The 25,609-nt window shown below is 38.2% G+C and overlaps 1 protein-coding gene across 4 annotated transcripts in view; it reads right to left on the reverse strand.

Moving 5' to 3' along the window:
• The window catches only part of acap2a (ArfGAP with coiled-coil, ankyrin repeat and PH domains 2a), a 109,340-nt gene that overhangs the window by 14,829 nt on the left and 68,902 nt on the right, over positions 1–25,609 (reverse strand). For 2 of the 4 annotated variants that reach the window (XM_061976054.1, XM_061976057.1), the window contains 14 exons: positions 24,472–24,546; positions 12,739–12,851; positions 12,505–12,556; positions 12,048–12,148; positions 10,195–10,300; positions 9,779–9,987; positions 8,267–8,336; positions 7,420–7,514; positions 6,807–7,009; positions 6,180–6,281; positions 2,353–2,445; positions 1,662–1,894; positions 1,472–1,581; positions 1,290–1,400 (listed from right to left, as the gene is read on the reverse strand). In XM_061976054.1, the coding sequence (XP_061832038.1) occupies positions 1,290–1,400; positions 1,472–1,581; positions 1,662–1,894; positions 2,353–2,445; positions 6,180–6,281; positions 6,807–7,009; positions 7,420–7,514; positions 8,267–8,336; positions 9,779–9,987; positions 10,195–10,300; positions 12,048–12,148; positions 12,505–12,556; positions 12,739–12,851; positions 24,472–24,546 (1,673 nt within the window). The remainder of the gene's footprint in view (positions 1–1,289; positions 1,401–1,471; positions 1,582–1,661; positions 1,895–2,352; positions 2,446–6,179; positions 6,282–6,806; positions 7,010–7,419; positions 7,515–8,266; positions 8,337–9,778; positions 9,988–10,194; positions 10,301–12,047; positions 12,149–12,504; positions 12,557–12,738; positions 12,852–24,471; positions 24,547–25,609) is intronic. The other 2 variants (XM_061976055.1, XM_061976056.1) reach the window with 2 other exon arrangements.

Below are 25,609 nucleotides of genomic sequence, written 5' to 3' on the forward strand. Positions count from 1 at the left end.
TTGGTGAGAATAGATCAACTGTTGCAGCAATTGTTAGAAAATGGAAGAGGCTAAACATGACTGCTAATCTACCTCGGACTGGGGCTTCATGTAAGATCTCTCCTCGTGGGGCATCACTCATGATAAGAAAAGTGAGGAATCAGCCCAGAGCTACACAGCAGGAGCTGGTGAATGACCTGAAGAGAGCTGGGACCACTGTTTCCATGGCTACTATCAGTAGAACACTACGGCGTAGTGGTTTAAAATCATGCATCAGGTTCCCCTGCTTAAGTCAGCCCATGTCCAGGCCCGTCTGAAGTTTGCCAATGGCCATCTGGATGATCCAGAGGAGTCATGGGAGAAAGTCATGTGGTCAGATGAGACCAAAATAGAGCTTTTCGGTATAACCCCCACTCGTCGGGTTTGGAGGAAAAAGAAGGATGAGTATCATCCCAAGAACACCATCCCTACAGTGAAGCATGGGGGTGGAAGCATCATGCTTTGGGGGTGCTTTTCAGCAAAGGGGACAGGACGACTGCACTGTATTAAGGAGAGGATGAACATATTGTGAGATTTTGGCCAAAAACCTCCTTCCCTCAGCCCTCAGTCAGAGCATTGAAGATGGGTCGTGGCTGGGTCTTCCAACTTGACAATGACCTGAAGCACACAGCCAGGATAACCAAGGAGTGGCTCCATACGAAGCATATCAAGGTTCTGGAGTGGCCTAGTCAGTCTCCAGACCTAAATCTAATAGAGAATCTTTGGAGGGAGCTGAAACTTTGTGTTGGTCGGCGACAGCCCCGAAACCTGACCGATCTAGAGAAGATTTGTGTGGAGGAGTGGGCCAAAATCCCTGTTGAAGCTGGTGAAGAACTATAGGAAACGTGTGACCTCTGTAATTGCAAACCAAGGCTTCTGCACTAAATATTAACACTGATGTTCTCATGTGTGCAAATACTTATGAACCCCAGTAACATACAAATAAATCATAAAAAAATCATATGATGTGATTTCCGGATTTTTCTTTTTAGATTATGACTCTAACAGTGGAAATACATCTATGATGAACATTTCAGACCTCTCCCTAATTTCAAAGTGGGAGAACTTGCAAAATTGCAAGGTGTGCAAATACTTGTATATCTCATTGCTAGTCAGTTTTATTTTTTTAAATACGAGGGCCCATAAAAACGTGTGGACAGACATTAAAATGAATAGTCTAAGATGTGTGTTATTGTGTTAAACACAATTGCTGAGATGTCTACAGAGCTTAAAGATTTTACACGGGTCATTAAAAAAATGATAACACTCACAATGTGACAATATCTGCATTGGCTGCTTCCACCGCAATGACCAGCGGCGTTTTCTCTTCAATGTCTGCAGCATTTTGATTGGCTCCTCTTTTCAAGAATAGACACACTTGCCTAAAACACACAAAAGTTACATGAATGGTGTTTCTTTTGTGAGTCAAAGCGTGGCGGTGAGGTAGACGGACCCTGTATGTCCCAACATGGTGGCGTGGTGCAGGGGTCCTCGGCCTTGAGCGTCCTGCTGGTTTACATTTGCCGCATTTTGCAGTAGAAACTCGCAGGTGACCAAAGAACCCTGACATTTCACATGAACAGATTTTTTTTTTTTTTTACAATACTTTAGTCAAGTGAGTGAGTGGCACAAAACCGACTTACCCCGCGCACGGCCATAATGAGTGGCGTCCTCTTGTCGTCTTCTGTGTTGACCCAGTTGATCTCGGCTCCGTGGGCCAAGGCCTCGGCCATTTCGGGCAGGCTGCGGGCACACGAAGCCCAGTAAAGCTGCAGACTTGAACTGTACTCCTTGGGCTCGTAGAACACCACGTCTTTGCAAGGTGATGGCGGAGGCAGGGTGGCGGGCATGGGCATGGGCGGAGCCTCAGCTACATCTGAACAAGAAAAGAGAATAAACATGCAAAGTCAGTCAAACCAACCAAAGTGATTCTATTTAACTATTATTAGTTTAAAATAAGGAAAGAAGCTCAGCAAGATGAGTTGTCACATGGGCATCTGGTCAGGATTGGTCAATATAAACAAGTATCAAATAGGTATAGTTGCATATTACTTACACATGTCTCCAAAGCCGAAGCGTAAAAAGAGTATCCAGTAACAAATGTCTCCGCATCATTCAACTTACTGCATCATGAGTTTCACCTAAGTGTTTACTTCAACCTAAAGACAGCAGAAATCCATTCCGGATGGATAATAATAAACAGGGTAGTGTTTTCTATGTCTGCCATTGTTCTCTATCGAATTGGATCAATATCGGTATGGTATTGGAAGACAAATAGTTGTATCGGGACACCCCTAATTAAGATTGATAGGCTTTAATTAGGAAAAGACTTACCTGCATCTGTCAAGCTACTGTTAGAGGGAGTGGTGGCCAGCATCTCCCTACTGCCATCAGCACTATGCTGGATGCCACTGTCTGCACTTTTGACTGTGAAGAGAAAAGAAAACATTAAATGGAACACATTTCATTCCTTAAGTACCGTACATTTTTATGAATCATTTCACCCAGATTCACATTTTTGCCTGTGTGACAATTAATTATTTAGTTTTCTGCCATAATAGTTGGTCATCATAGTTTAAAGCCACATAGTTGTATTAAAAAGTATCAAAAAAAAAAAATTGGCTGGTTGATTTAACATTTAAAATGATTTACCATTCCTTCAATTTGAAGTTTTCAAAGTACAGTGAACCTCGATTTACAAATTCTTCAATTTTAGATTTTAGATTGAGCAAAATATGCCCCTGTGTGCGAACCATGTCTTTTAGTACGAACGCTTCAGTCATTCATTTTGTGCTTGCTCGTACTGACGAGATTGATCTAATCTAAATTTTAATTGTGATGAGAACAGAATTTTCTAGGAAAAATATGCCAAAGCGCACTTATTTCCCAAGACTCTCTCATTCAGCGGCGCCTCTTCCAAGAGCGCACACACACAGGCCTCTTCCCCCGCCCCCTTCCTCCCCTTTGCTCATTTCTCTCCTCTCATGAGCTGCTCCTCTGCGATGTCAACATACTGTAAGTGAATTTTATTTTTTTTAATATTTATTATTGCAACAATAAGATTGTTAAAGTTAAGGATATTTGTGATTTCTGATCATTTGTGAGAGCACCAAAAGGACTTCTGTGTGTTCGCGTGTTGGCAGTGCAACGTATAGAGCACAGTTCAGCTTGTCGTCGTTTTGTCTTGTTAATAAAGAGACAATTGATTCATCACCTCTTTGTGTTTGTTTGATGTACAGTACTGTAGGGCACTTTATATTGTCTTCAAAGTGTATAAACCTTCACTAAAATATGGACTTTTGTTAAGGCTTTAACCCATTATGCATATTAACATTGTTTCTTATGGAGAAATTTTTTTCACTATACAAACTTTTCGATTTACGGGCCCTGTTAAGTTTGTAAATCGAGGTTCCACTGTACAGTCAGCCGCCCTTTGCCACATCGTGCTTTGAAGTTTACAGCTTCACTCCATTTCTTTTTTTGTAAAGCATATTCTATGAATTATTGGCCTAAATTACACATTTTCAAGCATAAAACTAGCCAAATGAACTAAGCATGTCAATACAACAGTATTATTGGCCACTAGATGAGACCATGGCTCCTACAGTCAGAACAGTATATGTTGTTTTCTAGTCATGTCTATTATATTTGATAAAACAAGTGTAAAGGTGACTGTGGGTGTTATTTCATGTCTAAAGGGCTCTAACTGTATATTTTCTACTACGTGATTTTTTTGGCTGACAATGGTCAGGCCCACAACCAATTAACAGAGGGAAACAAAGGACTGTATTATACTGTATAATCTCATAAGTGCAGCAGCAGATGGTTGTAACTGGACCAATGATAAAAAGCTGTGGTGAAGCTGTAACTTCGACGCCATGTGCTTGCAGTAGCATGCTTTAGTGATAACAAACTGTAGCAATTGGCCTAAAACGGTACAGTAAATCCCCTTCATTTTCGGGGGGTAATGTTATAAGACTGCCCGCAGCTGGCGAAAGAACTAACGTACACACCCATTGGCTCTCATTTTATGATTACAGCGCCCTCTGCTATATTCACAGCTGTGGCACTCAAAAAAGCTGATCACCTATGATCATGATACTTGCTCTATTAACTGACATAACTGATAACAGTGTATGTCCATCATACACAGTGTGGAGCTGCACCCCTAAGTTAATAATCATCACCTCCATTGCGGAAAATAAACAACATTTCTTATCATTATCAGTGGAGGACGAGGCTAAACATGTTACACACCGAGCAAGCAAAGGCAGACAAGAAGACACGCTAATAGCTAAATTAGCCGCTAAGATAGCTTGAAACAACACGATAATCAAGTGTTAAGTAAACTTTAAGTTAAGTGCAAAGCAGATAGTAAGCAGCTATTAAAATGAAATAAGCAAGTAGATTAATAAGAGTTACGAGAACATAATATAACAGTTGAGGGTGGATCAATCCATATATTGGTAGTGTTGATACTAAAATTATTAGATAAATATTTTTATTTTTTACAAAATCTCTTGTTTTGTTATTGTTTACACACATAGGGAATACGTCCCTGGATATACTTTGAGGTCAAAAACAATGGTAGCTTTTGCTATTGTTGTTGTGTACTATTGACTTTGCTCAAACAATTGCATGTAATAAAACAGGATACGGAAATGGTTTAAATATTGTGTTGGCATTGTTACCCCGTCAGTAACACTCACCACAAATAAATAGAAAAATTTACAGTTAATACGTTTGATTGGTATCGGTATCGGCCGATCTCAGTCACGGATGATCGGCAGCATACAACCCTGATCAGAAGACCCCTAAATTAAACTAATTGATATTCACTACTGTTAATATAATTTTGTGTTTTACTCGACTCCTATGTATAAAAGACAGTGCAGTGGCACCTTAACTTAGGAACCCCTCTATTTGCAAACTTTTCAATGTACAAACTTTTAGATCGAGCCAAATATGCCTCTATGTGCGAACCATGTCTCTGTGAAGGAACACTTCAATTATTCATTCATTGTGTGTCACGCCGGCAGACACAAAGCAGGGCTCAGCATTGTTGGGGTGGCGGAGCCCTCCACCTCACTTGCTGCACAGTACATTACTAGTCACTTCTCAGCACTTCAGCATGTGTGTCTTTTCTGTGTTTTTTCACCTTTTGTCCATTGTGCTAAGTCAATATGAGACCAGGAGGGAATCGCTGTGGAGTTTAAAAAAAAAACCAAAAACTGACTACTTACTTGCGAGGAGTACAATAATGGCTCTCACAAGTATGGAAGAATCAACCAAGCAAGCTTCGTACACAGCAAGTTCTAATTGTGATGAGACCGGACATTTCTGGAAAAATATGCCAAAGCAGACTTATTTTACAGCTCCCCCTGCCCTCTCGGATCTCTCTCCCTGTCTGCTCCTTTCTCTTCAGCTACTCCTTTGACGATGTTAATGTAAGTAGATTTTACTTTTTAAAATGTTTATTATTGTAACAAAATGAGTTAAGGATTGTTGTGCTTTTTGATCGTTTGTGAGGACACCAAAGGGATTTTTGTGTCAGTGTGAGCGCATATAGGACAGCAGCTTGTTATTTTGGCTTGTTAATAAGGAGAAGGTTGATCCATCACCCTCTTGTTATGTTGGTTTGATATACAGTACTGTATGGCACTTTATATTGTGTTCAAAGTGTACAAACCTTTACTGAAATAGGGACTTTTGTCGAGGCCGTAGCACATATTTTATTTACATTGTTGTTTATGGAGAAATTTGCTTCACTAAATAAAATGATTGATTTACGAACCCTGTTCAAGAACCAATTACATTTGGTAATCAAGTTCCACTGTACTTTATTATGATGATGATGAAGATTTATTACATCAAAATTAGAGACAGATATAGATGACAGAACACCCACCATCATGACGACATAAATACAAATCCAGGAACCACAACTGTGAGTGAAAAACCTTCCCCGCCTCCAGGAAAACCAACACATAACACTTTAGTTCCAGTCTCTTTACACAAAGAGATTTTCTATTAATAGGGTCAAGATGAAGGAGAAGCAGGCGATAGGATGAAAGGGTTTTAGGTCTACAGCCTGGAATCAGGAAGAGGCGATGGACAAAGGGAATGGAGAAGCAGGCCAAACATTGACATTGAATACTTACTGCTCCTGAGCTTGGAGGAGTTGTCAAAGTAGGAGAAGAGCGAGTCAAGCTCGTCAGGACAGAAGAGAGAGTCCCGGCGGGCCTCCAAGCCACTGGCAACAGCTACGCAAGGGATGATGGGATTTTGGAGGGGGATTGAGCAGCACAGGGTATTGATTGAGTGGCATGGTGGGGTGGGAGTGGCGATTTTAGGTAGGCGGCGAAGGGGAGCAGGTGTTAGTCCAGCAGCAAAGAACAGCCAGGAGGGGGAGACAAAGTGTGACAAAACAAGAGAAATGAGAAAGAGTGAAAGCAGAAATAGTTACAGTAGCAGCTCGCTTGACACTGGAGGAGACGGACTACACGAGGCAATGGGTTGAGTTTAGACATATGCTGTTCAAAGAGAACACACACTATGCCAAAAGGCTTGGTCACTACAGTGCAAAAAACACATCAAGCACACAAGGATAGGAAAAGCTGCTAATGAGGGGAGGAAGAGGGAGTCTTTCAATGCATCCCTTGTTGTGCTTCTGTAGTCGCCCAAAAACCTCACATAAGAGTTCCTCAAAGCTTTAAGACTTACACTAACCACTAAAAGCCTATCATTGCAGTCCCAGTAGACACCAAATTTGTGATCTTTCCACTGACCTGACTGTCCAGAGTTGTTGGAGCCAGGCCGTAGTTTGGGCGTAGGCGGTGGTGGTCTAGGGGGAAGATGCTCAGAGCTGCTGCTGAGTCTCTTTTCCTGTTTGCTGAGGGACATCACCTTGCTCCGGAGCTCCTCGTCAGACGGCCTGCGCACAAACCTGCGATCCACGTACTTGGCTTTTATGTAGGCCTCTACTTCATGTCTGGAAAAACAAAGTTTATTCATGAGCAACAATTGACTTCTTGTCTTGATAAAGGCTTTAAACCAGAGGTCTTCAACAGGGAGACTTCAGGGGTACTGCAGAGGGGCGGTCGCAAAATTACTGGTTGGTTAGACTCAACAATTTTTCCAAATTTAAACGTCTTTAAATAATCAATAAAATTGATCCAACACACTTTAGTGTAGATTAGACTTGGCAGTGACATAGCCACCCTAATCACTCTCACTGCACCTTGGTTTAAAACTGTTCTACTCAAATAGTGAGGCGGGCCTGGAAAGCGTTGAAGACCCCTGCTTTAAACCATGCAAATAACTTTTTACCTTACTAAATGTATCACAGTACTTCTTTTTGCGTTTATTGGTCATCCTAATTTGCTTTTAATACATGTGTACCTTGGGTCTCCTGGCTGTGGTTTTCTCGCTCCCAGCTCCTCTCGTCGAGCCTCGTAGATCTGGTTGATGACGCCATTTCCCAGTTCACACATCAGCTGAGAAAGGATGAGTTAAAAGCATGAGAAAAATGCTGCCACGCTTACAGGTGCGCCTTAATTAAAGATGGGTACCTTTCACGTTTGAACCGATACGGTACCAATTTTGGTACTGCTTGATCGATACCTGTGCTCAATGCTACCAATTTTCGGTACTTGTGTGTATTCATTTGGTAGTTTTTATCATCTGTCGGCGAAAATCATCAAGATAAGGAAGAAACACATTCTTGAAATATTTCACACTGTCTGTAGTGAATCTATATATATTAATAATGTATTACTTTTTGAATTGATCTACAGAAATAAACATAGTTTTTAAAAATATTCTAATTTAGTGAGATATACGTTTATCTGGACTCAATTGATCTTACAAGTTTTTTAAAGAAGAAAAGTTAAAGATTGATTAATAAATATAGTCCATGTAGACCAGAAGTGTTCAAACGTGTTCAATAGCATGTTGCATACAGTAAAATGGAAGATATATTGATATTTTTTGTTTAATAAAATGCAAAAATGTAATCAAAGTAGTTCAACGCTAAACAGCAAAATAGCATAAATAGTTATACATCTCAACTTTGTGTTTAGTATTGATATATTGCTTATCTAATATTCAACATTTGAACTTTATTTGTATTGTTAATCATTTGAAATGTTTTGGTGCAGGCCATGTTTCATTTTGTTTTGTTTTTTAAAAAGCTGCATGCTAATAAAACATTTTTCATGCGTCTGTAGACATCCACTCATTTATTTACCTTAAGCAGTTCTGGCTCCCATGAATCCAACGTCAAGGAGCGGACTTTAGAAAAATGAACTCCCAGACTCCTGGAGGTGAGGAAAAGTTAAGAAATTATACATTTTATCACAATTTATTATGTTTTACCAGTAATAACTTAGTTGTAATTTTTGATCGATCCCCCTTGTACTCATGTAGAGGAAAGGGAGGGGTTATGGCGTGGCGAAGTTGGTAGAGTGGCCGTGCCAGCAATCGGAGGGTTGCTGGTTACTGGGGTTCAATCCCCACCTTCTACCATCCTAGTCACGTCCGTTGTGTCCTTGAGCTCCCGCCATCAGTGTGTGAATGTGTGTGTGAATGGGTAAATGTGGAAATACTGTCAAAGCGCTTTGAGTACCTTGAAGGTAGAAAAGCGCTATACAAGTAAAACCCATTTATCATTTTATTATTTACGTTCCAAGACCCCCGGAAAACAACAAATAATGAACGCTATCCCTAAAAACCCTAAAAATGCCTATCTTGACAACAAAAGCATTACAAAACAATCAAAAACAATCAGCAGGAAGTACAGTACAGGTAAAAATAAAGGTGCTGATTAGTACATTTAAACCTCACAACCATTCAATGTTCTATTTCATCTACAAATAAAACATCAAAGCTAGCAAGCACCTATTATTGGTAACTTGCTAACAAAAACATCCTCTGACTTCTTCTGTGCATGTCTTGAAATGCAGTGCACACATTTCTGATGATGTTTTAGTGCCACCTACTGGTAACACTTTGTACGCTGTATTGTTATGCTTTATTATTGATCCTTGGACCACCCACTTAGGGAGATGAGATGGGCTGAAGAAAAAAATCAGAAATCAACATGCACTATACAATGGTGGTTCTAATAACGATTCACACCCAAATGTATTCCTATTCTAAATTCATAACTTTCAAAAATCAATTAAAAAATAATATTTTACTATTTTTTCCCCTTTAGAATCACTTTTTGAATTAAAAACACGCAACAACTGTTATTGATATTACTATGAGTGACACTGTTAGGTTTATTAATTTTTGTTTTAATCTTTTTTGTACTGTAATTTGTATTGTATTTGTATGTCTTCTCAATTTCTTTGTAAATTTTAATACTGAGTATTGTGAAGCTCGTATTAGGTTGGAGTTGCTCTATTTATTTTTTTAAATTTATTTATTACATTTGTAATTTTCATAAATAAAATAGTAAAAAAAAAGACCCACGCCAAGACTGCACCTGTTAGTCGTAGGTCAGCAGACAAGAGGAGCTTTTGTAACCTGTAACCGGTGTATTGAAAATGTTACATTATAATTCCTATACCAAATAATATATTACGAGAATCGTGTTGAATCAACAACTGATTCTGAGTTAAATTCTCACTCTAAGAATGGGAGTCCAATCGTGAGGTACAACAAATCGAGTTTGTTCATAAAAACACCCAATAAAAATAAAATGCAATTTGTTTTTTTTAGTCTCAATCTTTTGAAAGCGTGCCAATATTTTTACCTGTGAATTCCCGAGCACTGGATGCAAAGGGTGATGCCCAGATTGATGCTGGCCCAGCGAGGATCTGGCTGGCCGCAGTCGCAACAACAAGCGTTGCCCGGGATGGCGAGGACCTTCTGCAGAGCACTCTCCCCTTTCAGTGATCTCTCCTTGGGCTCCCCGCTAGAGTCCAAACTCCCTGTTGATGTGGAAGACTTCCTGTCCAGCTTCTGGCACAAATTAATGACACTTAATCAGATCAACCTTTTTTGCTTTAAATGTATATAAAGGTATACACATGTATGTGAACAGGCAACATTTGATACCATAGTAGGTTATTGTTTAGTTAAATGGTTTCAGTGTTATTGAGTGATAATCATATAGTACTGTATGAGTGTTTCAATCCACCAAGTCAGCCTCTTTATGTTTGTTCTTACCTCAGCGTCGTCTCCCTTGTCGCGGAAGGCGGTAGCGATGCTGTTCTGGACCGCTTTGATCCACGCCTGTCGCAGCTTCTCAGAGTCTGCTTGCATCATGCAGCTCCTGTTGGGACAAACGAGCGTCACACGACTGCTGTCTGCTGAATATGAGTGGAAAATTCCTAGTCACGATTTTTCTGTACGTTCTATGAATAGGACTTTTTGACCTGTTCTCTTTTAATCCGTTTTTAGCACTAAAAGGAGAGTTTGGATGTGACTGTCAGAAGAAGGTTAATGCTCATCATTATGGCTCACCATTAAAAAAATATATATATATAACACTGAGAAAATTTTTTAACATTTCCTTTAATTAAAGTGAACTGCACTTTTTTTTTTGCCTATCATTCACAATCCCTATGTAAAGAAAAACATGTCTTTCTTTTTTTCTATACGTTTTCAAGTTCAAGTTTCATTTAATTCAGACATTTAAACATTTGACAGGTACATTTTTTTTTATACAGTTTGAAATGGAATAGGCAGAAACTAAAGCCTATCCCAGTGTATTTACAAAAGTGACACAGAAAAAACTACCAATGCCTTATGCATGTAGTTGTACATTTTCTTTCTTCGTTAATTACAAAAACTTAATAAAATAAAAAAATGTGAAAAAGTTCCATCAAGTTAATTAGACATTCTTAGCATTCATTCTCAACACATTTCTTTTTATAATTGATTTCTTCAAAATATTTTAAATGAATTACATTTTTACAGTTTTTTAACTGTTGGTCCAATTTATTCCATACATTAATCCCAACAAAAGACACATTATTTGTAATACACGGCAATTACGAGGAGGCTAACAATGCAGCTAATAGGAGTATTGTGCCCATAAAAACGTCAAAAATACTTTGTTTACATTTCGTGATGTGAACATTAGCCAAGTAATATCAATATTGAACGCAGACAAACTATTTTTAGCCGCGCCGTGATCTCACAGAGCTTATCTTATGTTGCTATATTGACGTACTAAGACGGCGAGCTGCTGCATCGCTTCTGAGTTGGTGAAAGTAAATTTTAGATTATAAATCATGCCTCTCACCTGAATAGTAGATGGTTGTGGACATAAATTAGCGTTGGTCAACTCTGACATCCAACTTAGACCAGGGGATGGCGAGAAAGACTCGAAAATCTCATTTGTGGCACCTTTTTTTTAACCTTTCGTGAGAATTATGATTATCCAACTTCATCTAAACGGGAAGCTATGAAAATCCGATCAGTTGACATCCAAGTGAGAGCAGACATTTTACAGTAAGAGATTGTTCAATTATGTTTGTAGTTTGTATATCTTGTTCAGCACTTGGCAATACTACTAAATGATGCGTAGTGTTTAACTAAAGCTGGATCTGATTACACAGCTTCTAAAAGTTGTTGCTCATCCTCCTTATAGTCAGGCTAAAAAATAAAAGTTTCTGGATCATTATTTGTCCCAAAGTAATCAATCATTGGTGGCTCTCATTAAAGTCTGCCATGATTAGTAGTGTTGTTTTTGAAGGGAAAAGCAAACGTTGCGATGCGTCTGTAAAATTAAAACGCCGCCTTATGCTTAAAATGAGCAAAGTAGGTAAATATTACATATTATTATGAATGTGCCTGTTACTACTACATTATATTATATACAAAATGTTGATGGAGGTTTTCGGAAGTTTTTAGAGCACTTTATAGGCAGAATACAGCAACTCCATTCTTAGCTGACTTTTTGCTAGCGTTTATTTACGAGTTAGAATGCTTTAAAAAAAGAAAAGAAAAACATAAGGATTGTGAATGATGGGCAAAATTTTAAAAACATTTCCACATCCGGTGTGTGCACTTACTTGGTAGGCGACACAACCTCGAAACAGAAGCGCCGCTCTAAATCCTCACAATGTTTGACCGTGCACAGCCTCAGGTCTTCCACCACCACTGTCGGGTTGTCCTGTGGGAGCAGACGAGCAGTTGAAACCCAGCATTGTTTGGATGAAAAACACCAAAGGGGCACTGCTTATTAACGTGTTCGTTGCTTTGCCATCAGCAAAAGACATTTAAGGTTGAGCAGTTATAGAAATTGTGTCTAGTTAAGCTTGAAAAATATGTTTTGACGATTTGGGTTCTTCCCTTTTAAATCTCATAGGGTTGTGGACTGACAAGAAAGTTCTATAGATGAGTGGTAATGCTAATAAATCAGTTTAGGATTGCAGTTACATACAACTGAGGCTGAAAGGTCCTGTTATTCTGAGCAAAAGGCATGCCTGTCTAATTGAGGTTTGGTGCACAGGCAGTCACTTGACATACCTTAAATTTCTTCTGGTAAACAAGCTGATTGTTCTGAATGGAGAACCACCGTCTGCAAAGAACAGTTAGCTTGTTTTTTTTTACTCAGTTTCATTATGTTGACATTCATTTCAAGACAAAAATTAAGGGTGTGATCCCTGTATACTCACAATTCAGCATTTCTGGCCCCACATACAGTATTATGCTTTATCTCTATGGGTCATCACTTCTGTAACTGAAATGGTCTTCTCATACCTATTCCATGTCTTGAAAGCATTGCTGGCCCTCTTGAAAAGATAACCCTCCATGGCGATGCCATTGTCTGCGTCCACATTGTATTCCAACTTGGTGTCGTCACTTGAAAAGTCCTAACGGGGAGGAAAAAAGCAGTGTAACTGGTTTCCAAGATGCAAGTCACAAAGTAGGACTGTTGTGTGAGACGCTCACACACAGACAACACACACACACACACACAAGTGTGGTCTCCTGACGACTGCAAAAAAATCTAAAATTTTCCAAAAGCAAATGTTCAGTTACATGCCTTCATTTGCCTTGTAAATAACAGAAAAGCACTTATTAAAAAAATTAAAAAAAATCTCCCTTTTAAAATAGATCTGCACAAAAATGAACAATTCACACTAACAAGCAATTACTTTTCTAAACATATTTCTTTACACTTAAAAAGCTGCATCACAAGAAAACACTACCTCAGTTTCTCCATTCCCCAGCGAGCCAGGGCAAGTTGACCTTACTGCCCTGGTTCTACCTGCTGATGGCCGTCATTTATAATTCATTAGCCCTTGAAAGGAGCATAGCTATTAATTGCATTTTGCTTTGTCTTGTCTTTATTACGTGCATGGATGACTTGGATTATTGAGGGGTTTAATAATATTTAGGGGTGTCCTGATACAGCTTTTTCACTTCTGATATGATAGAAATATTGGAGTTTTGACTGCAATACAAGCACGAATCATATATACTTTCATTATTTTATAGTGTGGAATGTTAGAAAAGGCTTAATTAAGTTCAATTACTCACACAGGGAACAACATTAACTATGACAAACACTAACCTATTTATTATTAACCTTCTAGAATGGACTTTCTGTCTTTACGTCGAAGTGGGTTAGTAATTGATTTTTGGCGACGCCTCATAGCCATAATAATTCATGTAGTTAAGCTTACGGCTCAATAAGCTGAATGAGGCGGGCCCGTTTGTTACTAGATACTTTGTAGTACGCTTCTGCCCTGGAGACTTTGTATGTGTGAGTAATATGCAACTCTATTTATTTGATACTTGTTCATTTTCCATTTTTATTTTATTTGTAACATGTTAAAACTTCATAAGCAGACATGCGCAAATTGATCAACACTTCGAAAAGTGTGAGAAGAAGCAGAGCTGGTCTGGTACGTCTGCTGACCCCTGTGTGCCAGAAGCAGCATTCCAAAAAGGAAAAAAAAAAAGGAAAGAAAGAACCAACTGATAGTTGGTAGGTTGTGAGTTCAAACCCCGGCCGAGTCATACCAAAGACTATAAAAACGGGACCCATTACCTCCCTGCTTGGCACTCAGCATCAAGGGTTGGAATTGGGGGTTAAATCACCAAAAATTATTCCCGGGCGCGGCACCGCTGCTGCCCACTGCTCCCCTCACCTCCCAGGGGGTGAACAAGGGGATGGGTCAAATGCAGAGGACAAATTTCATCACACCTAGTGTGTGTGTGACAATCATTGGTACTTTAACTTTAACTTAAACAAATACTATGTTTTAGTTCAGGACAACCATTATGTATGTATAGCTTGTGGGCTATTGTGTGCTTGGCTGTTGTGTAGCTGCTAGCTTTTAGTAGCCTATAAAAATTCCCATGTGTACCTTTTTTAAATGACTTGATTAAAATAAATGTACTTATTGGATGTTAACTGGCTATCCAGCCTTGCACAAGTGAACACGCTGCAGGACTGCTTAAATCAGAGGTTTAAGATGCTATCTGCTTTCGATATTGGATCAGGACACTCCTAATAATAAAAAAAAAACAACCTGTGATGCCTTGAACACGAGTATGTAAAAAAAAAGTTATCTCAGTATCGCAAACTTAGCTCTAAGCAAGCCAATTATTCACATTTTTTCCAGAATTATACAAGACTGCGAAGTATGTCCTAACTGTACAGTATATATATATAAGATCAAAAATACTGATTTGAAGCTTGCATACTTGACAATAAACCGTTACTTTCCAAAATCCACCATTACTAGTAAGCAACTCTTATCATTTGTCTGCAACTGTAAGACAATCTGATGCGTCGCCATGGGACTGCCACTGAGCTCGTATGACTTGGACTATACCTGAGCTTGTTACTTGGTTACACTGAGACAAACAACTCTCCAGGGTCCTCTGCTCCAAGTGACATTGGACATGTGTACTCTACAACCAACTACAATTATGGTCATCGACACTTCATGGACAACAGTATTGGAACACTTAATGAGGGAAAATACATAGTTGGTCCTATATAGATTTTGGGGTTGGTATACCCCAATACTTTTTTCTACAAAGTATGTTTTTCTTCCATTATTTTAAGATTTAACATTTGTGTAAAAATATTAGTACACTTGTCAAATAATAAAGGGGAACTGCACTTTTTTTGGGGATGTTGCCTATTGTTCACAATCATTATATTTTATGATTTTAATGTTAACCAAGTATTAGTGATGTTGCTATCATAAGCGCTAACGCAGACAATCTATATATAGTGGCGACGAGATCACTATCATCGAGTGGTCTACTTTCATCTATATGGTAATATATTAGCATCCAAGCAGTCGGCATCATAATGACAGCAGACATTGTACAGTAAGTGATGTTTTATTATGTTTGTTGGCTCTCATGAAGTCTGCAGTGAGTAATAATCAGTGATGATGAAAAAACCCAAACGTGATGCGTTTGTTAACTTGCTATGCTTAAAATGATCAAAATACGTAAATATTAAATGTTATTATAAATGTACCCATTATTACATTACATATATACTTACATCATGTACATAAAATGGAGGTGTTTTTAGGGGCTCTATAGGCAGAATTGAATGGCTCCATAGGCTCCATTGTAAGTTGACTTTTGAATAAATTTATTTGATATTTAAAATTAATAAAAAAAATTAAAAAATACATCCGTCGTCATGCCTTTCATAATGATTGTGAACAATAGGCAGCATTCCAAAATATGTGCAACTGTTCCCCTTTAAGAAACTAGGGTTTTAGTTGTTACCAGAGCCTGAATCTCACTTTTTTGCCATTGTGAAAGGTAAAGGCAAAGGTACTGAGAATATTTCACCTACAAATTTATCAGTGCAGGGATTTTTATTTTATTTTATTTTTTTACATTTTTCTTTAATAATTAGCATGCTGCCCTTTGGCAATAATCACAGCAGTACATCTTTCTGGCACTTTCTGAGAGTTTTAACCTCGATGTCATTCCACGCTCTCAGAAGTCAGTTGTAATGAAAATAAATGGAGATTTGACTGCTATTCAGCATTGCAGCATGTTCCCCAGAAATGGACAAATGTATCATACAGGTGTCTTTGGAACATTCATTTTGCAATATCAATATGGTTGAAGGTTCAATTATGAAATAAATAATGGTTTTATGGCTCCATTGGGGTCATTTAATTGACATAAGACTTTGTTTTCCAGTTCATGGCAAGTGTTCTAATATTTTTCACACCACTGTACATCGAAATCATTCAGTCATTCAGACAAATACTTTTAGAACAGAACATATATAAGCATGTTTTGGAGTGCTTGCTGTGTCCTGCTTTGGAGTAAAAGCTTAAATGTTGAACCCCCCCCCCAGCCCTGTCAAACCACCATTTCATAACACACACAAGGGTGAACCCAACCTTCCAGCATGACATACAGTTAGACAACTGGGGGTTTTTTTTGGGTGCACAAAAGGAACATAGTATGTCACTAGCGAAAGGCAATGGAAAACATTCAAAAAGTCACCTTTTGCTTAAAGCTGAACGACTTGAATGAACACTCAAAATGTAACTGAAGTTCACTGATTGCATTAATGTCTGAGACCAAACAACTAAATTGTGTAATAAAACACAGCAGCTTTAAGAAGAATGGTAAAACAAGAAGGCCCACAAAAACCAAAAACATGCCACATAATAAAATTAGTAGAAAGTTATGGGTGCAATGCAGTATTGGTTAGTGCAGCAAAGGAGAGGAGACAACAAAAGGTTGGGTTACCAAACAGAAAACAATGCGGTGACGCTACGTACAGAGGATGCCCTCCAAGCGCAAAAGTTTCGGTAGTTTGGTAAAGCGTGGAGCTCCGTCGGGTCCTAAGTCACACACAGCAAAAGAAAAAGAATGTGCTTCATGGCCCTAATGAGGATAAGTAGAGAAATTAATTTAAAGTAAAAACAAAAACTGAAGTTTAGACAAACACAGGAAGAAGTATGGCCAGAGATGATCACTGGTTCACTCACCAAATACCAAACATAGTGGAAACGGCTGAAAATCTTCATTTCAAAGAACTGTGTCAAGCAATCTTGAGCGATTCCACGTGAGGTCAAAAAGTATTTCCTATCTCAGAGACTTCCAGCATACTCTTGACAACATGCACATCTCCTAAACACCTTCTACTGTGGCTGTGTTTGCTAAAACCTTCGTCACAGCCACCCCAGCTCCTCCTCCTAAGGCCTAATACTCTGACAGTCACCTGTTTGTTTGTGTCTGATGCTAGAGTGGCTGCAGGAGGTACAATACTGTGCAAACCCGCAGCATCATCAAACATTTATACTATATTCATTTTAGCAGCCACACAGTCTGTCCTCTGTGGTGTGCCTCTAAAAGAAGTGAAAAAAAACCTCATGAAAGCAGCCCATCTATTTTCCCTGTGGTCATAGTGTCACGGGTGAGTAATACACAGTTTGAATGATTTATCGAACAAAGGCACAAGTAGCCTTTCTAAGAACCCTTGGCGTTTAAATTACTTCTTAAATCCATAAATTAAATACAAATGCATGGTCATGTAATGCATCAATCTTTTCCCTGATAGCAGGAGGAAGCCAAGTTTAGATTTAGGATCGGTACTGTAACAGAATTAGGATTGGTACTGAACCAAATTTAGGATTGGCACTGTACCAGACTTAGTCAAAGTCGTTTTTATTATACATTTTCCAACATGTGGTAGACATACAGGAAAATTGAAAAAGCTCTTTAAACAAGCTTAGGAACTAGTATCTTAGTACCATAGGATGAGCCCTGTACTGTCTAGAATAGGGGTGCTCATTACGTCGATCGCGAGCTACTGGTCGATCTCGGAGGGTGTGTCAGTCGATCACCAGCCAGGCATTAAAAAAAATAGTCATAAAAATGAGCGATCATAAATCTTCACTATGACGTCACTTTCGTCACTTGATTGACATTCACGGCACCCGAGGGTCTTCTGAGATGACGCTGACTGCTGCCAGCTCATTAAAATTACCGACTGGAAGGCGAGAAACACTTTATTTCAACAGACTCTGGCGCCGTACCTGTCGTCAAAACTCCAAAGACCGACTGCAGTTGCACAGTTGTGCTAACAAAATAAGAGTCTCAGAAAGCTGGCGTGCACAAGCTAGCAAGCTACGGAGTTTGCCGACAATGTATTTCTTGTAAAGTGTATACAAAGGAGTACGGAAGCTGGACAAATAAGATGCCAAAAACCAACCACTTTCATGTGGTATTGGACAGAAAGGAGACTTTTTTTCACCACTGTCTGATTCCAAGCAATGCAAGTCATCAGAATCAGGTAATACACCAACTTATATTCTTGTCTTCATGAAAGAAAGGAATCTATATGTGTTAAACATGCTTGTATTATCTTTAAACACATTTAACTTATTAACAATATTAACTATATGTGTTAAACATGCTTGTATTATCTTTAAACACCTTTAACTTGTTAACAATATTAACTATATGTGTTAAACATGCTTGTATTATCTTTAAACACCTTTAAGTTGTTAACAATATTAACTATATGTATCAAACATTCTTGTATTATCATTAAACACCTTTAACTTGTTAACAATATTAACTATATTTATTAAACATACTTGTATTATCATTAAACACCTTTAATTTTTTAACAATATTAACTATATATGTTAAACATGCTTGCATTATCATTAAACACCTTTAACTTGTTAACAAAAACATATATTTCATAAATAAGTAAATATATATTATATATATGAATGAGGTAGATCCCCACGACTTGATCAATTGAAAAGTAGCCTGCAGAAAAAGTGTGAGCACCCCTGGTCTAGAAGAGTTGTTTAACAAAACAAGCGGCTTCCAATGCTAATTTAAATAAAACAAATCTCTAAGACATTAAATTTAAGGCTAAGTATCAAGTGGAATACTTCCAATTGGACATTTAAATATGTATTAGAGTTGTCCAACATTTTTTATTTTTTTATTTTTTTATTTTTAAATTGGATTAAAAGCACTTTTGAATTTCCACTAATCACAATCACAGTTGCGAGTAGCTATACAAGTGTTACTTAACTTCTGTGGTATTTACATACCGTGGGTATACTCCGCTAGCGTTGTGCCGCCCACTGCTTGTTTTCGATGTACAAGTAGCATTTTTGTAGCACCTGATAGGAAAACGCGTTTTTCTTTTCGATAGTACTTTAAACTTGCTGGACCTCAATAAGACAATTCATCACAAAGATATATGCTGTTAACCTTTGGGCACCACACGATTCGATACCATTCGTTTTTTGGGGCTAACAATTTGATTCGGGATCGATTCTCGATTCAAAACTATTCTTAATTCAAAATCTATACTTTTTTAATAACATTGGATGCCAGTTATACAATTAACTACATTCCTTCATAAAATATATAAACAGCTCTGATCAAATTCCATATTACTTCAAATAAAACTGGTTTTGTTCAATAAAATGCTTCCGAAATATTGAATAAAGTCAATTGCAAATAAGTTAAAAAGAGAAGTATCCAACATTTCTCTTTTCTAAAGTAAATCTGTACAGCAGATATGGGCATCTACATCAACAATATGAGTTGCCTGAGTGGCTGGACAGGACAGATTAAAGAAAATAAAAAATAAAACCTTGGTTTCATCTAAAGTCCTGTGAGGCTGTATTTTGAAGCAAAGTTTGCCACTGTTTGGGGTCCCCTCACTAATCTTTGCACTGGCGTATGCATTGACCTGACCACTGACCATATGGTTAACCCTTTCAGTTAAAGGATAATGTATCCCCAAAATAAATTGTGTGATTACTCTTATCTCATGATAAATGCTATTATTTTTTGTGATTACTCACATGTGTTAACCCGTTAAATTAAGCACATGCCTATAAAATCTGAACAAGATCAGGGTGTCCAAAAGTGTGGCAATTTGTGGTATGCAGTCTGTTTTTATTGGCCTGAGGCCCATTCTTAAAATACCAAGAAAACTAAAAATAGTTCAAATCTTTAAAAAGACCAAAATGGTGTATTGTAGTAAGAAAAAGTTTACATGTTCATACTAATAACACACTATCAATAATAATACACACCTGTAACACAAAGATGATGCAGGCTATTTATTGTAGCACATCTACATTGTTGGTTTTAACCTGTCTACAAATTAAAAATATCAAAACTAACCCCAGCCCAAATCAATTACATTTTCAGTATCAAACTGGAAAAAGTTTAAACACTCCTGATTTACATTCGTCATTAATCAAAACGTCTTACAGAAGCCCTGGCGGGACATACACATTTACAACCTACTGTAATGCTAATACAACTACAGTATGACCTCCATTACGGCGGCTGTGATCGATTGACAACAACAAATCATGACGTTCCCTAAGTGGGACAAAATTGCCATCCATCCATCCATTTTCTACCGCTTATTCCCTTTGGGGTCGCGGGAGGAGCTGAAGCCTATCTCAGCTACAAAATTGCCAAACACAGAATAATGTATGTTCATGTAATACAATGAAGGTAAGCCGCAAACAGGGCAGTAGTCAATGCAAAGGGGGGAAAGGTGAGCAAACATTGCTTACCTGCAAAGCAGCCTGTAGTTAGTAGAAGAAATGGGAAAAAAAAAAAAAGAGGATGAGACATTTGGTTAGGAGGGTAGAGAGGGAGAGAATTGGCAGACAGACAATAGTAAAAATAGTCCACATGAATCACAGGAGGAGACAAACACATTGGCACTACAGGACATATTTGGTGTGAAAGGAAGTGAAGTGCAAGGGAAGAACAGAATTCAAACGACAATGGGCTTCTCATGTAACTCAACACAACCAAAATAATAAATATAGAGTAACTTATGTGGGTTATATGATGCACTCGTGTACATGTAATGCTACTAACATGCTGTAAAGTAACCCACTTAACTGTTATGCGTTTACCATCAGCCTTTAAAAATGCATGGGCGTGCGGTTGAGCTCATCTAGCAGCATCACCTGACACCCGAGAGTAAACTTGCGGTGCGGCATTCATTACACCATTACATTGTATTCGCTGATTTCTTTTTTATGCTTTCAATAATATACAGTGGAATCTTGATTTAGAAAACCCTCACAGGGTTTACCCTCGATTGCAGAGATACCTGTGGCGGTGGGGGCGTGGCTAAAGCCGTGGTCAACATGACATCATCATAACTTGCATAATTTGCTCGGAATCATCTATTTTCTTATGAAGGTTAAAACATTTGTATACATAGTTAAAAACCAACTCTGTGTTATTATTAATTGGTAATAACATAAATATTTCCTATATTGTTTTACTCTACTTGTTAATTCTTGCTAGTTATTGTACAATGTACATTGTTGAGAATTGTTCAAGTTTCTATAGAGTGCTCCAATTTCCTTATGACTTTTCTTTATTAAAAACAACAAGCAAAAAACGTAAAAGCCTCATTTTTAAGGTGTGGCAGAATGTATTTTGGCGAGGCAGTGCGCCTCGATTAATTACATTAAGGGGTATACAAATTTGGATAGCCCTTTTGTGCCCTGCTCCCATTTTGGAATAAATCCCTGGTGTTTATTCAGTCAGCTATGTGCTGCTGTTAGTTACTCTGTGTAGTTTCTAAGGGTTTTCTAGCCTTTTTACAATTTTTTAAAAGATTTGCGACCTCAACATAAGTCAGAAGAAAGCAATGGACAAGCAAGGTGTGGTTTGAAACATTCAGGAAGTATCCACAGCCTTCCCTCCTCCTCCCATCCGCTACACACCAAGAAGATGTCTCCCCTAGAGGGTGGGGGGGGGTTACCCACCCACATATGCGGTTCTCTCCAAGGTTTCTCATAGTCATTCCCATCGACGTCCCACTGGGGTGAGTTTTTCCTTGCCCTTATGTGGGCTCTGTACCGAGGATGTCGTTGTGGCTTGTGCAACCCTTTGAGACACTTGAGATTTAGGGCTATATAAATAAACATTGATTGATTGAATATTAACCAGCAAGGTGAAGTGGATGTTATTTTTTATTCCTAATCATTGTAGCAACCAGGCTGTTATAGTTAAGGAGTTGTGTAATTTCAAACTGTGAGTGCACCACAGGGCTAGTGACAGTGTGTGTGCGTGTCGGCAGGGCGGCTTTAAATGAGGACAGTTCAGCTAGTTGTTGTTTTGTCTTTGTTATCAAATAAAAAGTTAATCCATCCTCACTATGTTATGTTTGTTTGATATACAGAACTGTAAAGCACTTTTTTTTCCTTTTTTTTTTTAATCGTGTTCAAAGAAGGGATTCAAATCCTGTCCTTTTTTCCCCCCACCGGTCCTACCAGGCACCGATTCACGTAAAATCATTAGGTGCCTTGTTACGGTACTTGGGTTGCATGTGATATCACACCCGGTTGAAGACTCAGCCTGCTGTTTGCATTACGGCCAACAATGTCATTGACTCAAAAAATGCACCAACGTAACTAAAGTAAGGCTCCACTTTTGCAAAAATGTGCTAGCTTGATGCTCATATACATTGGCTTTGCCATTGACATGCTACTGATTAGCATTAGTGATTTCACATGGTGATTTCAACACTTCAAATTTGTAAATAAAAACTACAACTAAGATGCATGTTACAATCAAACAGCCGGTGCGTAATAAGTACAATATTTCCAGTATTAACACTTTTTAAGGCGCAACATAAACCACACTACAAACTATACACTTCTACCATCTAACGTCTTGACTTCAACTGTAATTGCAATCTTAGTGTCATACTTGCAAATGATAGTATGATAATAATAAAACAAGTTATAACAATTAAACAGCAGTTATCATAATTAGCTGATTTTTAAATGTTGCAATAAAAAAATAAAACAATTTACTATCAAAAACATCCATCCATTTTCTACCGCTTGTCCCTGTCGGGGTCGCGGGGGCCTATCTAAATGGTAGCGATGAGTACCGGTACCGGGAATTGGTACCGTATTGGTTCAAATGTGACCAGTACACAGTATCCCAAGTTCAAAGTACACAAACTTTTACTAACATATAGACATTTGTCAAGGCTCATTTTACATTTTTTTGTGGAGAAATTTGCTTGAATGTACATTTTTTTCTATTTACGAACCCTGTTAAAGAACCAATTAAGTTTGCATATTAAGGTTCCACTGTATTTTTATTTATTTATTTTTTTACATAAATAGATAGTGGTTTGCTAATAAAGCTAGAAAATGCTTAGAGAAGACATACTGTTGTATAACTGCACATGTTTTAGTACAAAACTGAATATGTTACTTTTAGATGCATTTTATAGCGTTTAGAGCGGACCTGGGCAAATTAAGGCCCAGGTTAGCTTTTCAATCTGGCCCGCCGGACATTCCCAAATAATGTTTTTTAGATGGAAACTGTAGCTGCCATTATGATGTGCAGTGATGTTTTCTAATGACCATAAGTCTTCAACTGTACAAAGTATTTCAATGGTTAGAATCTGCACTTTTGGATGATATACCAGTTACTATGGTAATCTAATTAGTTACTATGGTCATTTAATTAGTCACTATGGTCATCTAATTAGTTACTATGGTAATCTAATTAGTTACTTTGGTAATCTACGTCACAGCAGCCCAGACGAGGCACCAAGCAGTGTGGGTGGGAAGCGTTTCCACAGACGTAGAAGGAGATTTTCACAACAAAGTTCTAAATCTTAGTGATATATCAGTGTAGGTGGGTTTATTTTGTACCCTTCGCATTCATATTTCACTGCTTGTTGCATTTTTGTTGCGTTTCACTTGATTGTAAAATATGTCGATCGAAAGGCGGTGTGACATTCATATTTTGTCAATATTCAGTGTTTTATCGTTCATAGAAAAATGTAAAATTCCATTACGTTTTTTAAGGCGATCTGTAATAACGTTTTTAGCAATCAATCAGACATTATTGTGAGGTTTTGTATTAGTGTTCCTAAAAATAGATATACCGGCCCCCAGACACATTTTTTTCTCTAAATGTGGCCCCCGAGTCAAAATAATTGCCCAGGCCTGGTTTAGAGTAACAGTATTTTTTTGGAATGTTCTGCTGTACGACCTGCATTTTTCAATGACGAGTGGATGACATCTTTACCTTTAATGCACCACTGCTGTTTAATAAATGCAAAAAGGCAGCAAACATAAGGACTAGAGAGGTCAGTACAGGTGAGTCGTAGTCACAGTGACACTGGGAGTCAGGCTGAGGTGAAGAAGTGTAAGTCTGACAAGACCTCCAGAGAGTACTTCCTTAGCTGTATCAGAAAACTCAGCAAGAGCAATTACAAAAGGCTCTGTAATAGTTTTACCTCATCACAGAACCCAGAATTGATTTGACACGCACGTTGTGCAGAGTCACTGTCTGTTCATGCTTGTTCATCAATGTCAATTAAAAAGTAGGTTGTAATAACTAAGCGCACATTTCCCTGACGGTACAATTATATGAAGATTTTTTTTTTTTAAACGGAAAAGACACAGGGACTGTTTTTGTGCAAACTTGTACCTTTTGCTGGATGGTGGAGTGTTTTTGCTCCATGTCCCTCTTCTCCTTGGCAGCATCCACCACCAGCTGGTCCAACTGCAAGAAATAACCGATTAGTCATGCTAAACCACCTGCTCTCGCTCAATTCACCTTAACAACCACTAGGAGACGGTTTACGGTGTGACAATTTTCCATACCAGTGTCCATTGTTTGCAGTTATAAGTGGAGATAATTTTCTATTTTGCTAAATCAAGTGAAAAGTTGTTGGGGATGGGTACCAAATCTACTTTTTTGGCTCCGACTGAACCCCGCCGATTCACGTAAAATCCAACAGTGCTGTGTTTCGGGTACCTGGGGAGTGCGAGACGTCACGCCCGGTTGCCGACTTAACCTGCTCGTCGCACTTCGGCACTTGCAATTTTCAATGCCAACAAAGCAATAGACTCCAAATTTGCTCCAACAAACTGTAAGTAAAGTAAGGCTCAACTTTTGCACTAGCTTGATGCTAATATACATTGGGTTGGCTAGTGACATGCTACTGATCAGCTTTAGCGATTTTACATGGCTATTTCAGCGCCTCCAAATTTGTTCATTATAACAACTACGATGCAAGTTGCAATCAAACAGTTGGTGCGGAGTATAAGTACAATACTTATAGAATTAACACTTTTTGTGCCTAACAAAAGACTAGACAGCAAAGACTGAACTGCCAACACACAATAAACTATACACTATTGCCATCTAATGTCTTCAACTTGCAACTGTAATTGCGACTCAGAAATGTCACAATACAATGTACATCCACGCGCACGTTCACTGTACAAACATACATATACACATACTGTACATATAAATTCACTGTACAAACATACATATCCACATACTGTACATATACATACACTCATGCATATAATCCCGTTTCATCAAACATAAATTAACATTGTTACCCTAGGGTAAACTGGATAACACATGGCACACTGACAAAGCTTAACCTATTATTACTATAACAATCTACAAGGTTAATATAGTTGGTTTATTTCTTCCCCTCCATGTATCTGCTATCTTCTGTATCTCTAGTCATCATTACATATATGTATTGTTGCATTTGAACAACTGTATTGTTGATAACAGAGGTAAATTATTGGTATTGTTCATTATC

The sequence above is a fragment of the Nerophis lumbriciformis genome, linkage group LG14 (assembly GCF_033978685.3).
Source record: "Nerophis lumbriciformis linkage group LG14, RoL_Nlum_v2.1, whole genome shotgun sequence".
NCBI classification, from domain to species: Eukaryota; Metazoa; Chordata; class Actinopteri; order Syngnathiformes; family Syngnathidae; genus Nerophis; species Nerophis lumbriciformis.